General features: G+C 42.8%; 1 protein-coding gene across 8 annotated transcripts in view; it reads right to left on the bottom strand.

Moving 5' to 3' along the window:
- Window positions 1-10,196: 10,196 nt before the first annotated feature.
- Window positions 10,197-16,101, bottom strand: part of KIAA1210 (KIAA1210 ortholog) — a 487,569-nt gene continuing 481,664 nt past the window's right edge. For all 8 annotated transcript variants that reach the window (XM_069212338.1, XM_069212340.1, XM_069212353.1 and 5 more), the window contains one exon: window positions 10,197-12,239. In XM_069212338.1, coding sequence (XP_069068439.1) covers window positions 12,067-12,239 — 173 coding nt within the window. In that variant the 3' untranslated portion in view covers window positions 10,197-12,066. The remainder of the gene's footprint in view (window positions 12,240-16,101) is intronic.

The following is a 16,101-nucleotide window of genomic DNA, read 5'->3' as shown; positions in this document are numbered from 1 at the left end:
AAAGAGAAAAACACTTGTCTCAGATGTGCCTTCTGGGCCTTGCTACACAAGGCTCCCTCTGTATGCTGTTGGGAATTGTTGAAGACTTTCGTCATCCACCCTCTGAAAGCCAGGTGTGGCAGTATCTTGGTAAACAGATTCAATGGTATGGGCAACAGGGAGTTTATGTATATACTCTGTGTTAATAACAGTCTACACAAAAATAGCCAATAAGAAATGTGGTGTTGAACCTGACAATCTTAGCGTGGTTTTACCTCAACTTTTTGCCTTCAATCCACCTTTTTTTCTCGACTTCATTTTTGCTGGCCTTATGACTGCACATTTTACCACTGCTAACTGGTCCTAAAGTGCTTGTGCTTTTTCTTTTAAACATGGTAACATTGGCATCCACTCAACTGGCATATCTACGTGTAAGTCTCTCATAAAGAAGTATGACCTGTAATCCTTGGTCTGTACATTAAAAGCTACTAGTGGGCCTTCAGCACTAATAATGCCATCCACTTAAGTAGCCCTTTAAACATGTCTCAGGCCTGCCAGTGCAGTCTGAGTGTGCAGTTCTAAGCTGTCATTTCAACCTGGAAAAATAAACCTTTTGCCAGGGCTAAACTTTCCTTTTTACTAAATATGTCACCCCTGGGCTTGGCCCTGAACAGCCCATAGCACAGGGTGCCATGTATTTAAGAAGTAGGACAACTGGGTGTAGTTGGAGTTTTTTTTTATTACTCCCAAACAGCCACACAAACAAGGGGTTAGGTGTGCCTATATGGGGCAATGCTGGCATGATGGTGGGGGGAGAGGGGTGGAGCTAGGCACAGCCACTTGCAAATCAAAACGCTGTGCCCAGCCTTCACACAAAGGATTTCACATCACTTCGATGTTCATGCAGCAAGGCTCGGGCAGGGGAGGCAGGAAATGCCAAGCACTCCAAAAGGAATTCTCTAGAAACATCTTCTACCTTTAAGAAGTCACTAGGTATAAAAATAGGGCCCTCAAAACTCACTCTTCAGTTTACTTCTGGACCTGGGGAAGGACTCAGAGGACTGCTTGCGGTTCACAAGACTGTTTTGCAACACCTCGAAGCACTGATCTGCTGCCTGGAGCCTGCCTTGAGTCCTCAAATGCCTGATCCGCTGCTTGAGCCCTGTTCGACTTCATGAACCCAGGAATATCATAGTGACAAACGGCAAGTTGGCTGGCTCAATGATCAGTCTCCAACCATCGTGAATCCACACCCGGACTGTGCGAGTTCGAACCATCTAAGTGGCACTTCCCCAGTCCTGGACCCTGGTGAGTGGTGCTATAGGTGCCTAGATAGTCAAAATCTAAAACTTGAGACTTGGAAAATCTTTGGGTAAAAACTGCTCTGAGAACTAAGAGGAGACCATAACCAACTGCCCAAGGTGCATTGGCCTGCCGACTTTGTGGCAGTTAAAGCTACATTCTTCTCAGCAGCAACAAATCCTGTTCTGCGACCCTTCACAAAAAAGAGCATCTAGCCTCATGCCTTCGTGGCCTACAGCCTCATCCCGGTTGAAAAAGTTCAACTTCCAAGAAGAGAGTAATTCTGGATGTGAAAATCTTCAAACAACTTTGTCCGACGGCTCCCTGGCGATGATGCCTCCTCCTCTGACACCACCTACAGCCTTGCCCCACTGAACTTCTACTTTCTCAAGAGATTTTTACTGACATTTCTTAAGGTAAGCGCTAACTGGGCCAAATCCACTTTTTGTATCTCACTTGTGCTCCATAGCTTATGGCCATATAGTTCGACTCTGTCCCGATCTTGCATAACTAAATGTCCTCAGTTGCCATAGGTGCTTCAACTTTAAAAATCCCTCACTCCGTTTGATTGATTGGATTTTTTACATTTTGGTGTCAATTACAATTTGCCCTTTTTTTATTTTTATAAATTGGTGTAGGATTTTCCTTGTGTTGTTTTTTTAAAAACTTTATTGCTGTTTGAGTGATGCATAAATACATTAAATATTGCCTCTAAGTTAGGCTGACCGCTTTTGTACCAAGCTACCAGAAAGTTAAAGACAGGTTAATTTTGTGGCTTTTATGGCTTGCCCTGACAGGGATTGTGGCTGTTGCTTGACCAGGGTTAACACCCCACTCAACCAGCAACGCAACCAGCAACTCAATTTCTCACAAGACCCATTCTAGATCTGAAGAAGGTGAACAAATGGATTGAAAATAAACATTCAGAATGTTGGCTCTACATCAGATCTACCCAAACTCTACCAGGGAGACTAGCTAATCTCTATATTGCTGCAAGATGCCTATTTTCACATATCAATACCAAAAAGCTTTACTAATTCTGGAGGTGTTCAGTGGGAAGCAACCATCAACAGTACAAAGTCCTTCCACTCCATCTCAAGTCAGCATCCAGGACTGTTTCAAATGCATGGTAGTCATTGTAGCATAACTCAGGAAGTTAAAGATATTTGTCTACCCCTACCTAGATGACTGGCTGATCAAGGCTTTATTCAGCATATCAGCAAGAGTGACAATTTTACCAGATTGTGGCCACCACCCTCAAAAGATTGGGTCTGCATGTAAATCATAAAAAAATCTGTTTCCATGCTAGTACAATCTGTTCATTACCTGGGGTCAGTTTGGGATTCTTTAACGACAAAACTGTTTCCTTCAGATGACCAACGATTATCCTTCAGACATCTCGCAATCTGATCAAAACAGCCCATCCATCCAACAGCAAGGCAAAAATTGTTTGGCTTAGGCTCAATGGCATCCTGAATCTTTTTGGTGGCCTTATGTGTGCTTGAATATGAGACCTCTGCAACAATGTAGGGAGGATCAGTGGGACCCATTCTCAGGCAAACGGAAAGACAAACACATGCAGAGCAATTACTCAGTGGTGTCTTCCAGAAAATCTAGTCAAACGGGTGAGTTTTCATCAAGATGTCTCAACACAACCCATAGTAACTCACTCCAGACAGAAATACAATGACCAAGCATCATCTCAACAACCAGGGAGGGACATGATCCAGAACATTGTCAGAGGAAGCTCAGACAGTCTGGGAAAGGTTAGTATCCAGAAATCTCACAATTACAGCTGCCCAAGTGCCAGGCATTCAGAATGTTTAAGTGGACACTCCGAGCAGAACCTTTCAAGAAAACCACAAATTGGTTTTAAACAACACTGTTTAACAAGACGTTTTTTGTTATCTGGCTTTTTCTCAAATAGAACTCTTTTCAAAGTGAGAAAAGAGAAAATACCCAAACTTCATACTTGAGGTTTTACCAGCCAGATAGCGCAGGAAATGCACCATGGATCAACTGATCAGGCACATGTCTTTACACCTTTCCTCCCATTCCTCTATTAGCAACTGCAATCTTTAAGCTGGCTCACTCGAAGGCCAGAATGATTCTTATTTCCCTGAAGTAGCCCCTTCAGTAGTGGTTCACACCTGTTACTTCAAACCTCGAAGTTCGAAGATTTGCTCCTGAACCAATACAATGTAGCCTCTTGAATCTTCCTCAGGGGTGCATGGATGTGTTGAGAGAAGCCAGAATGTAATCTACAAGAGCTTTCTACTCTAAAAAGGACAAGGTTCAGCTTTTGGCATACTCAGAACAAGTAGGTGCATTGCTTCCATATCTACTTCATTTGGTTGAATTTTTATACACTAAAGACTAATTTGCAGCAATCATGGCCTACCGAAAATGTCCTTCACAGATTTACTTTCTTAAAAATCCTTCAATTAAGGATTTTCTATAAGGTATTAGGAAATGTTGCCCTTTTATAAGGAGACCATACCTTCTGTGCCAGTTGAATATTGTCCTTTTACTTTTCATGCACCCTCCTTTTAAGCCTATAAAGGCTTCCCTACAGCATATTTTTTGGAAAGCTTCTTTCCTAGCTAGGATAACCTCTGCATGTAGGCATAGTAAAATTCAAGCTATTTGGTCCCACAATCAAACCGTTTTTCACAGTATTAGAGTAATGTGAGAACTCACCTCAAATTCCTACATAAAGCTCTTGGACTTTTATGTTCATCAGACCATTACTTTACTTACCTTTTTTCAGAATCTATCTTCTCTGGCAGAGAGGTTTCTCCATGCTCTTGATGTGAGAGGTCAATTGCAGACAGAGTTTGCCACATTGAAACAATCCCTTGCATATGCTTGTGCTATCAAAAAGCTAACAGAACGTTATCTGGTATGCCAAACGCACATTAAAACAGAGGTAAAGGAGCTACTGCTGCAGTACTGAGAAATATTCTGATGTCTGAGATCTACAAGGCAGCAACATGGAGACCTGTTCACAGATTTACAAGACACTATTGTCATGATTGAGATTCTAGAGCAGATGCCCAAGTACGGCAAGCTTTTTTGTGAAATCTCGGACTACTTTTATTGCTCTTTATTTCGTCCCTCGCAGCTTAAAGGATGAGTTAACCATTCTATTCAGTGCTTACGATTATCACTGAAGATCCCCTGAAGGAGAAGGAATGGTTCCTTAACTATGATCCTAGTACTTCGGGAATCTCCACTGAAATAATAGCAACCCTCTCTTCTTCCCCTCAACGGAAGGGATACAATTTGATTTATTTTAACCTATTGTCAGTGTCAAAATGGGAGGTGAGAATGCCCTTAAGAGTACTGTTCTATTGTCACTCTGACACAGCTGCGGCCTACAGTTACACTGCTCTGTCCTTCCCAGTTGTTGACTTTAAAAGATAACAAAAAGGGTTTGCAAAGGATGTCACTTTACCTTCTTTTAGTTACCTTTCAAATATTTGTTGTTGTCGTCCATCTTTTAAAGTCAATGGAATTGGCAATATACCTTGTTTTTAGGCTGTGAAATTATTTATTTTTGTTACATGTTCCTCCTGGCTTTTCTGAAGTAAGTGAAGACACTGCACAAAATGTGACAGGAAAAAGTGCTTTGGGATCCTTCACACATGGGTGGGACTAGTCAGTGCTTATAATTTCAATGGAGATTGCCCTGAGAGAGAACCAAGAACCATTCATTCCCCATCCCACTTCTGATCCATCTTCTGGGTGTCATCATGCCAGTCATCCAGAGATTGCGGAAATAGGATATGGGCTGTCTGCCTCAGTGAAAATGGCTTTGCCTAGATGGGGTTGTGCAAAAGAAATACCTAGTTGTTTTGTTATACAAACTGATTTCGTTTGATCAATGTAATATGAGTGTTGTATTCACATCAAGTATTTCAAAAGATCTTTCAGCGACGTCACTTTTTGAAAAATGTTGGCAATTCAATGGCAAAGACCATATTTGTCTAGAGATGCTGAATGGTGCGCAAGACTATATTCTCTTCATGAACTTGTAGGAGTGTTTTCTCCACTGACAAGGCTTTACATTTACTAACCCTCCATAATGCTGTAAACACCACTAAACACTACATTCCATGTTAGCTGTGTACATGAGTGTAATGGTTTAAACCGTGGCTCCATTAGTCAGGTTTCATCAATGTTCAGATCCTGTGAAGCGGCAGGAAGGTCTCATGCCAAAGTTAAACACTTAATGCTTCGAATGGTGCTATTACAATTGGGATTCCAAAAATGAAAGCAACAACCTCCAGATATACCCCTATCGATGTTTAGCCTGAGCCTGACTTTTGCACGGTAGACAGATATGGACTGATGCCTGTTGGTGATTAACCTGCACTAATACATAGTCGTTTACAAAATGTTTGTATTTAGCTGCTCTATATATTTTGAATTTAGCTTTCTCTAACCAACCACAGACCCTTTAAGAATTTCTGAATGTCCAAAACTTAACACTTTCTGGGGGCGATTGGTATTCAACGACTGAGAGTGAGGATGTAGCAATTGTCATTTTTGATGGCTTAGCTAGTCCAACATTCATGATACATGTACTTACATTTCCATCAGATGTATCATTAGTGCTTGACACATCTTCTATATGGCACACAGTAGAAAAGGAAGTAAATGGTAAATGTTGGCAAAAGACAGCTTGAGTCTTACTTTGGCATTTTTTGTTTTTTCAGGTATATGCAGATCTACGAATGGGTTCTCCAACACGTGAATAAAATTGTGCAGAATATCTGTCCTGACCTTCCAATCACGAGACTCAAGATTTCTGCTCAAAAGATCAGCAGAATTGCTGTCCAGCCCTTTCAGGTTGTTTAACCGGTAGATGAATGCACCTATTTAGACAGAGGATTTTGTTTTCCTGCATGTTTTTTGTGTAGTACATAGTGGGCATGTTGACCTTGTTGCATACCATTTTCTCAAACTCTTTGAGCACCAACTCTACTGTTGTCAGTTATCAGTTCACAGTAATTAATACGTTGGAGTAAATATTGTGTAGTCTATTTCCCCTTACTAGTCAAGGCTGGCATGTGTGCTCCACGCCTCAAAATGGATGAGTGCATTGTAATGACTACTTATGGTGGTGGGTGTTCAAAAGGTCTGGCCATTAACAAATTGCTTTCTTCCGCCATTTAATTTGATGCTGTACCAGTAGAGATAACACACGAACCTCCTATGCCCTCTTCACTTTAAGCCCTGGTTTGTTGCACGCTCTTGAAGAAGACTGATATATGCAATTGGAACCAATAAAATACATGAGGCCATCATCCCTAACAGTTTGATCACCATTCTCATTAACAGATTTTTTGGCCTCTGGTAAAGAGGAGGCCAACAAAAGGAAATGGATGGATTGATTTATTTAATCTCAGCCACTTACTCCGGTCTCCAGTCCATTCTGTTTGTCACATCAAACAAGAACTAGCCATAAGCAAATCAGCTTTGGTCCTGTCCCAACAGAAACAGTCCAGTCCAAACAGCCAGACCTGGTTCCCTCAGGACAGGAACACACAAGCTCCCTCTGGCTGGGTTCAGCCTATTTAGGCCTCGTTAGTAGGGTGCAGCTTGAGCCTTACAGTGTAGTAAGCATGGAATCCGCATATGGACAAACCTGTTGCAATTAGGGTATCACTAGTAGGAAATAAAATAAGTGATGGGTAGATTGCTGGAATTCATCATCGTCTTTTGCCCACCAGGCCACCTCAGACGTGGGCCAGCTATATGCAAATCAGCTTTGATCCTCATCCATAAGGATGAGGCCAACCTGCCAGGAGATATCCCCTCCTACGGGAACACAACCATCCCAGAGTGGACCTGGCCTGGCTGTTTGGACTGGATTTTTTTTAATGATGCAGGACCAAGTCTAATTTGAATATGGCTGGTTCCTGTCTGAGGAAGCATGGTGGGCAAAAAACCAATGGACTGGATTATGACTCAAAAGTAATATCACTGGCTGCGATTAATTCAGGCAATCTACTACTACATTTTTGTTTCTGATTTCCTCAGTCTTATAAAGAGAAATCAGTTTCCAATACATCAAACACTCTCTTCATTGTTGGATATGTCTTCACCTGTTTCTTGTTATGAGTTGATACCAGAAAAGAAAGGTTTGGATGTGGAGTGGCTGAAAGTTGTTTTTCCCATTGTTATAAATCCTAGAGTGAATTGGCAACAAAGTCAATTATTATGGATGACTTTTCACTGTTGTGTTATATATGGGGAAGTGTGCACTTCCACGGTTGCCACTGCCACCCGATCTCCAGTGGAATGGCAACTAGCCCATCCACATTCTCCAGTGTCTCTTTGATCGCCCAAGACCTGAGAGAGATAAGAGAGTGGGGGCAGCCATGGTGTGCTCTCAACTGCTATATCTCCAGTCAGCCATGGGTCTTCAAAGACCTGTGCTGATGGGGAGTTGTTGTCGAGTGCAGTGCTGGCTCTCCCTGCTCTCAAGATTGAGGTAGCAGAGAAAAGTGTGATTCCAAATGGGAAAGGGAATGAAATGCCCAGAGGCCTGGAAGGAGAAGGTGGCAAGGCACCAGGTAAAGACTTTAATACTGACAGGTAGAGGTAAAAAGTTCAGGAATACTTTGGAGAATAGGTTCTATAACCTACTATTGATGTTTACGTAGTCAATTCCTGTATAAAACAAGACATTGAGTTTCCTTCTCGAACAGCTGGGCCTCACTTGCTCCCTGGGATGGGGCTTCAGAGTCTTCTGTGTTGATATGAGAAGGTTGTTACGGTGGGAGGCTCTAATCAGACTTCTATTTACGTGACTGGGTTTCAGTTACAGAGTCATCCTCCTCCACTTCCATGGTAACAATGTGCTGGAGCTCTGCTCTGTGAAATATGGCATGGTATAAGAATATTTTACTGTGAGTAGCTGCCTTTACAGGATCTATATCCAAAGCTGCCTCCAGGCGTCATTTCCCTCCTCCTCTAAATCAATGTCATTCCCTTCACAACTGTTTCTGCTGTCCACTTCTTTGGAATGGCGAGATCTGGGAGTATGACACTATTGAAGTTCCTCTCAGTTCGCCTCTTCCAAGCTCATTTGAGTGATGTCTATTTGTATTTTCCTTTCTCGTACACTCATTTTCCCCAGAGACTTCTACTTTTTATGCTTCAAGCCCCTCTGAAGTGTCAGATTTCCTTTTCCAATGTCTACATTAATTTAGGCCCTGGACTGCAGAATGCTCCAGCTTCACTCATTCTTTCAGTTGCACAAACGTGTTTGTACCAAACCTCTTTCGGAAGCCTGTCTTTAAATAGAGGTTAATCACTCACTCTTGGATTCTCTCTTTGAGGTCTCATCTTCAGAACTGTTTTTGAGCTGGAATGGTTTACTGGGCCACTTTTCCAAGGCCTAGGCCAAATGAACGTGAAGGAGTGCTTATTTCAATTTGCTGTGACTCTTTTAATATGTGCATCCTAGACCGTCTGTGTCTATTCTTGTCACTATGCGCTTCTACAAGGTTTTTGGAACATCACACTCCCTCAGCATAGAGCCCACTGCTTCAGAATGAGAGCAGGTGTGAAGCTCCTTGCTCAAGATGATTATGCTGGATGGGCCCTATGCCGTCCTCATCAATCTCAATTCCTTTTTTCAGTGGCATCTTCAAGCTCTTCATATGCCCTTTGAGGAAACTCAGATGAGGCTCTGTGCTCCATTTGAGATTAGCATAACCAACATCAGTCTCTTCTAAGTGTTATGATTTTCTTGCACCACAATGCCTCAAACACGAGGCATTTGTCCTCAACATGACTCTTTGCCAAATAAATATGTTACAGCCCTTAGGAGGGTTTTCCATCCTCCACCCCCTTCGAGTTCAGTGAATCTCATATGACCTAATTCATTTATATGGTAAAGGTTGATTTTATAGTCGAAAATGTATTCAAACAGTTCTCTGGTATCTCTCTAGAGTCGCTCTTCCTCCAATGCCTTCTTTCCATACTGTAGTGTAGATTTGCTTCTGTCTAAATTCTTTATGTAAAGTGAAATATGTGAACGTGTGCATAGTAGGTTCCAAGAGGTAATGAGCAGTGTGTCACATTTAAAACCAAAATAAGACTTTAAAAAAAACGTTGCGATATCCTGAACTCTACATAGCAGGCAGAAGGCACAACATGTTTGCTAAAAGAACGTGTTCAGTACATTAACACAACATCAACATAAGTAAGAGCCTTGTGATCTGTAAAAGTGTTTTAGTCATTAATTGTTGCAGCTCACAAGTCATTGGCTCATGGTAATTAAAACACTTCTAGTTCCTTATTTAGCATATGCATTACATCCATCTTTAGGGTCGAGCCTGCATCGCTTGCGCATGCGTTTTGCTTGCGAGACGCTTTAGGAATTAGAAAAAGGCTCGGAGCCCCGTTGACGTCACATCAGTTGTCTTTCATTGGTTCATGGGCTTGCCTGTTGAAATCTGCTTGCTTTCATTAGTGGAAGGTACGCATACATCATGCCTTTTCCGGTGGTTAGCCCTCCTCGAGTGCAGCGACCAAGTACTGGAAACATGCAAGGCTTGCTGTTTCCCGTCAGGTTTGTGGACTACTTTCTTTCAGCGCGATCTCGCTTGGCAGAAGTTGAACGCTTTGCATAACATCGACCCTGTTACAGTTCACTCGTAATGAAACCTATCGGTTAATTGCATTAATTGCACTTTTGCCGATAGGTTTCATTACGAGTGAACTGTAGCAGATCAATTTGGAAAGAAAAATCCGGTTGGGAGTTTACAACTGCTAATAGCTGTAACTCGGAGAAATGCGAGACCCTAGTGCATTGCAAATGCTTGGTTTTTAAAATCAGTGGAAATCACTCCGGGCTAGGCTCCTTCCAGAAGCTACTGTGAAACACGACAACAGCATAGTTTAAAACACATTTTATCCCAATGAGTAATAGCATTTAATTGTAAACAATATGTGAAAATATGCATTTCAAAAGTGAAGGTTACATTTTGTTGTATATACAAGTATAAAAAGGAGTAAATTTAGCAAAGAACCAACGTCCGTTCACCTGCACCAGTTTAGGCGCATAGTTAAGAATATGTAACATATTGTGTAGCCATAACTCACTCCGTCCACGACACTATGAAACAATTCATAATGTTACATTAAGTGCAATATTTTACATAAAATAAAAACAAAACTGACAGTGTATAGAAGAGGTACTTCATTGAAAGGCACACGACTGATTAAACTCTGTCAAACTACCCCATTAGTGCCATTTAGCTGATGAACGGAACTAACCACTTTCACAAAAAATATGACAAGTAAAACCTTTTCTTTATGGCCGGAAAATGCTAAAATGAAAAACTAACCCCGTTTTAAGTCTGTGAGGAACAAATAAAATCAATTGTGAAGTAATGAGGATGTACGATCTTTATCCTACGACTTGGTAATTTACTCAACCCACTCGTTTGGTCAAACTATATTCAACTTCTATTCAAACGTGTATTATTTAACTCGTATGAATTGGCCGATGTTTAAAAGTGCCACTTTCTTGGGCTGTTTTCCTGGAGAGAACATATTTTTGAGTTTCTGCCTCTTTCCTAACTATATCCGCTGCCTGTTTGTGCCTGTAAACCACCGCACCCTTCAACACAGGGGTGTCAACTATAGGTATTTGGCATCGATTTAGTAAGAAAAAGTTCTATGTAGAATACATTTATGTCAGCTTCTCTCATGCGGATTTCCTGGAGATTTTGTTATATCTGGCCTTCCCAGACCCAGGGCAGACTTACCTGCTTTAGATTATATATTTAATTCCAGCTTCAGTTTTAGATGGTGGCACAGAAACAGCGAAGACAACTTTTGATTTTAAATACGAGCAATGGTGTAGAATGCAGAAATGAACAAACCACTGAAAGGGCCACCTCATTGGTTCAAAATGACTGTGTATGCCAAGGGTCTGTATAGAGCAAGATGTTGCAATGCATCTCGGTCAAGATTTGCATCCTAAAGATTAATTGGAAACCAACTGTTCTCACAAGGCATTAACTTATCAAAGCCAAAAGGGGACATTCACTTGCATCCTTTTGAAATCAGAGCCAGGGCAGGCACTAAGTGTTGCCTTTTAAGTTAAAGAGCAACATGTAGTGCCTGTCCTGGTTCTGTTTGACGCCCTCGAGCAAGCACGCGATGTTTGAGAACGGTAGGGGCCATATGTCATCCCTTCTGCAGGCAGCCCTGGTTGCCCTAAAACCAGCCATGACAAGGTTTGCACCACCATAACTTGCAAAGTCATAATACACAGACCACACATTTAGCCAACCGGTCAAAATGACTGCTCATGCGTGGTGAATATTGTGAATACACCTGCTCAAACGTCATTAACACGGCTGCATCAGCACAAGTGCTGCGTTTCATTTTAGTACTAACGTTGTAACAATATATATAGAAAATAAATGTAGCATTTGGCACTAGTGTAAAACACCACAGCGGCAATATAACACTGTTACTGAACCTGGAAGAAGAGAATACTGCAGTGCATGATTAAAATACAGTGCACGGTTTGGTAAAAAAAAAAAATCGCAAGCCTTTAGCATGTTCAAAGGCACCACTATAGGTGGAGACACATTTTAAAAGACATAAATTAGTCCTAATCTCATGACGAAAGACCCATCTCCGTAAACCACGCTGGTAGCCTCTCATGCAAACAGCCGGCGATGTGCGGCCTTTTTATGGCATAGCCCTTGGAACCCGAAGGCAGTGATGCTAACTACGCCGAGTCATCTTCTATTGGACAATCTGAGGCATTTCGCTCCAGGCTTTGGCCTTTTTCTTCGCCAGGGATAGCCAGGGTGGCTCGGCGGAACTCTGTAATGTAGGCTGCAGGCCGGGGGGTTGGCGCGGTCCTTTCTCCAGGGCTGGAGCTGAAGTTGTAGCTGGAGGTGCAGTTCCGACATCAGCTGCAAGATCAGAACAGTGCCACGTCATTGAGCGTCTTTAAACAAACATTCGATGACAAACCACATTTTCTGCATCCAATATAGCCCCTTTACAAAGCGACCTCGAGAAACGAGTGCACAACTAAAGTCCTACACATAAGGAGGCCCTACTAAGACAGATGGGCACTGTCCAAATACTAAATAAAAGGATACATAATGCGGTAGTGACCAGGTATTCAGAATATTTGACTACAAGCAGATGAATGACTCGGTTACTTACCGGTAATCTTCATTACTCTGAATACCATTTTCTCCATTGGAATATTACGATTATCCTCAAGGTACCTGAAAAGTGTTAAAAGGTGTTTTTTTTTTTTGAATAAACAGACTTGGGAGCAGTCTCGGGGACCTGCTTTTCATTGTCTTCATATTGAGAAGAATGCCATGAAGAAGCAGAGGAAAGGAAATAAAACATTTACTGATGGTAAAGATGTGAAAGAAGAAAGAGAACAACACAAATTGGCATTATCCCTTGATTTATGAAGAGCCTCTGACAAGGAAGCAATCAGGAGCTGCATCTGATCCTCAGAAAGTTAAAATCCCCCAGGAACAGCAACCGAAGTATCCCCAACCTGCTTACACCATTTCCCATCCCCATGAGCATCTTTGGAACAATGATGCCTTGTGGCCAACCACTTCCTATGCTCCATGGTGAATGACTGGCAAAATGGCAAAAGCGTATTCTATTTATGGAGAGGATAAGGACCCTAGGCCAACTCAAATGTCAGTAGGGGGGGGGGGGGGGGGGGGGGGATAAAAGAAAGGTTCCCAAATGATGGATATTCTTATTCAAAGGAACAGATGATCTATAACTATATCAGGTACTGTTTAATAAACAGATAAGCGGCTTGTAGGCTAGGCCCCAATATTGCTACTAGAGAGGGCTAGACAAGCTCATCTACTTCTCCGGAGAAAGCCTGGAGACTCTGCAGCCAAGAAGAGGACTGCCACGCAGCAGAACACGGATGCTCGGAACACAAGGATATCAGCTGGCAGCCTTGTCAACAGGAACAATGCACGTCACCGCATGGTTCGGCTCCTCTGAGCGGGCTTCCCAGGCTGCCAGCATGCAGTGGCCCGCTGCACCTTCCAGGCGTGATCGAATGCAGCAGAACACGGCCACCGGCCACAAGCTAATGCGCTGGCTTCTGCGCTGGAGAACAACCAGGCTTCCTAGCAGTAGTAGTACACATAGCAGTCGCTCTGAGGTAGCATACGTCCCAAGGAGCAGCAGAACCCCCACCTGCATGGCGTTCTGGCCTAGAAGCTGAACGCTGCAGTCTTTGGCTCCCGGCAAACACAGCTGGAAACTCTCAGTTCAATAATAGTTAAAGGCCGCTGCCTTTAAAGAAAATACCATCCCACCTACCAGAAGTAAATAAGGAAGGGCCTGGAATCCCATTCCCCCGCCTCCCAGGGCTTACCCTTAAAGGGTTTTTACAGGCTCCAAGGTCCATTGTGGTACTAAAGAGCACACAAAAGAAAACAAATGTTTTGGGCTCTGATCCTCTAACACCAGTTTGGTGGGAGGGGCCTGGAGAGGGACAAGGTGGGGGGTGGATGGGAGATTGGGTAAATTATTTTGCAGCTTGCGACTGGTTCCAGCTAGGTCATATGATGCCTGAGTAGAGGTTGGACACCTCACGGAATTAAGTAGTGGTATGAGAAAATGAGTTAAGAAGGTAATCATGGTTTCAATCAAAGTTCACATTTCTGTAGAGATTTAGTCATCATCTGGTTCAAGGGGAGTAATGTGAACTCTACCACCCCTCTCGCTTTGGCTCTTCAACCAGCAGTTCAATGGTTACTGCCACATTCTCCAAGAGGTACCTGGTGCCTCTCCAATCTCTTTTCTCCTTGAACTCTAAAGCAACTAATATTCAAATTACTTTGCATAACCTCTCCACTTACAGCCTTCTTAACTACATAAAATCAGGCATAAATCAACAACACATCCCAAACTGCCCTCACACAAGTCTGATTTCACTATCACAGCTCACTTCTTCACTCTCATACTACCAGATCTCTCTGTAGTTTTTGCCACTTACACACTTCACCATTCTCCCTCTTGCAATGTGACTCACTGAGCATGCTCCGTATCCTCATAATTCTACAAATACAGAAGAGTCCATAATACTCATACCTTGATATTCTTACCACTCTACATGATTTCACCTAGATTTCTCACCACCCTCCTCATCGTAAAAGATCCTCATTCCCAGGATCCCATATTGCTTTGTTGCACTTCACCTCTACAGAACCCGTGTTGTTAATCCTCCCACCTTGTTGGTGGGTAAAAAATGGACGGGGAACTGACATCAGAATGCCAAGTTGGGTGCTTTAAGGCGCCAGTGATATCACAGTAGCACAGTTGCCGGCACCAACACAGAGCCAATATCCCCTCCCATTGTGAAAGAATTAATGAAACATTTTCAAATGTAGTCTGTACCTGGGATATTCAGAATTGAGGAATCTGCTGGTAGATAGAGTACACACTAGAATGATCATTACCAAAGGAAATTCATTTTTTTTGTAAGCACCTCACCTCTTTGTACGAGTAATCTCACAACTTCTCACTACCCAACTTAGCTAAGAAAACATGCCTGCCTATGGGCTCCAATCTACTCACAATGATCAGAATGGAATGTCTTTTCAAAACGTTTAAAGCCTCATGTGCACTCTTCCTACTTCTGGTCAGTTACGCCCTCAGACTCCCTGCACTGGAATGCTTCCCATCATATTGATCCAAGAGGTTGAAGTGCAGTTCACTTGTTCAACAAGAAACTTCTGCAAGGAAGCTTGTCATATATTGTATTGGATTACACTTATCTACACAAGGCCCTCCTTCCCCATCAAAAGACAGAGCCAACTAACTATTTTATGTACTCATACAGGTCAATCAGCAGCTTCTTTATAACTTCACTTTGATTTCTCAACTCTGCTTATGTACCCATCAATGGATCTGTTCTTCATTAACAGCTTTGCTATTTTTCTGAGTTTCATACTGAAAAACCGCCATGAACACAATTACAAAAGACTTTAAATAGATAATAATGAAATTAAACAGGGCACTCATTACAAGGGATCTTCCCTTTCTAAGGGAAGTAATCTGTAGGACTTGCACTATAAAATGTAAAGCTTTTAACATCTTTGTTTATAATTATTTGTAATTATAGCCATCCTCCTCTGACCTCCTGGTTAGTGTCTGCTTGCTCTCCTCTGTGCAGCTCCACCCTTTGCTGCTGCCTCTGGTGCGTTTCGAACTGAGAGCCTGCCTGACTCTCAGTTTGAGGCTCACCTCCACCCGTAGACTCCCACCGGTGCCTCATTCCTGGTGGCCTAGTGACCATCTATATGCAAGTATCTTGCTGTCTGTTTTTACTTCTGCTTATTTATCTGTCATTTTTCTTTCTTGTTTCTTTCTATCTCCTTCAGCCTTACACTTTCCCTGCATTTCCCGCGCAGCTGATGCCCCTCCAGCACCCCCTGCGAAGCGCTTTCCCCCCTCACACCTCCCATCTGATCGGACCCCGCCTCCCTCCCCTTCTGAATGGCACCCGCTGCGCACACTGAGAGGGTGACTCTCCTGACCTGATGGTCAGCGTCTGCTCACTCTCCTTTGTGCAACTCCACCTGTTGCCTCTGGCGCATTTCGAACTGAGAGCCGGCCTGACTCTCAGTTCGAGGCCCACCTGCAGGCTCCAGCCTGCGCCTCATCCTTGGTGGCCTACTGGCCATCTGTATGTAAGTATCTTGATGTCTCTTTTTACTTCTGCAAATTTTTCTGTCATTTTTCTTTTCTTTTCTTTCCTGTCTCTTTCTC

This window comes from Pleurodeles waltl, chromosome 2_1 (genome assembly GCF_031143425.1).
Source record: "Pleurodeles waltl isolate 20211129_DDA chromosome 2_1, aPleWal1.hap1.20221129, whole genome shotgun sequence".
In the NCBI taxonomy this organism is placed as follows: domain Eukaryota; kingdom Metazoa; phylum Chordata; class Amphibia; order Caudata; family Salamandridae; genus Pleurodeles; species Pleurodeles waltl.
Note: the sequence above shows the minus strand (reverse complement) of the source record. Positions and strands in the feature narration are given on the sequence as shown.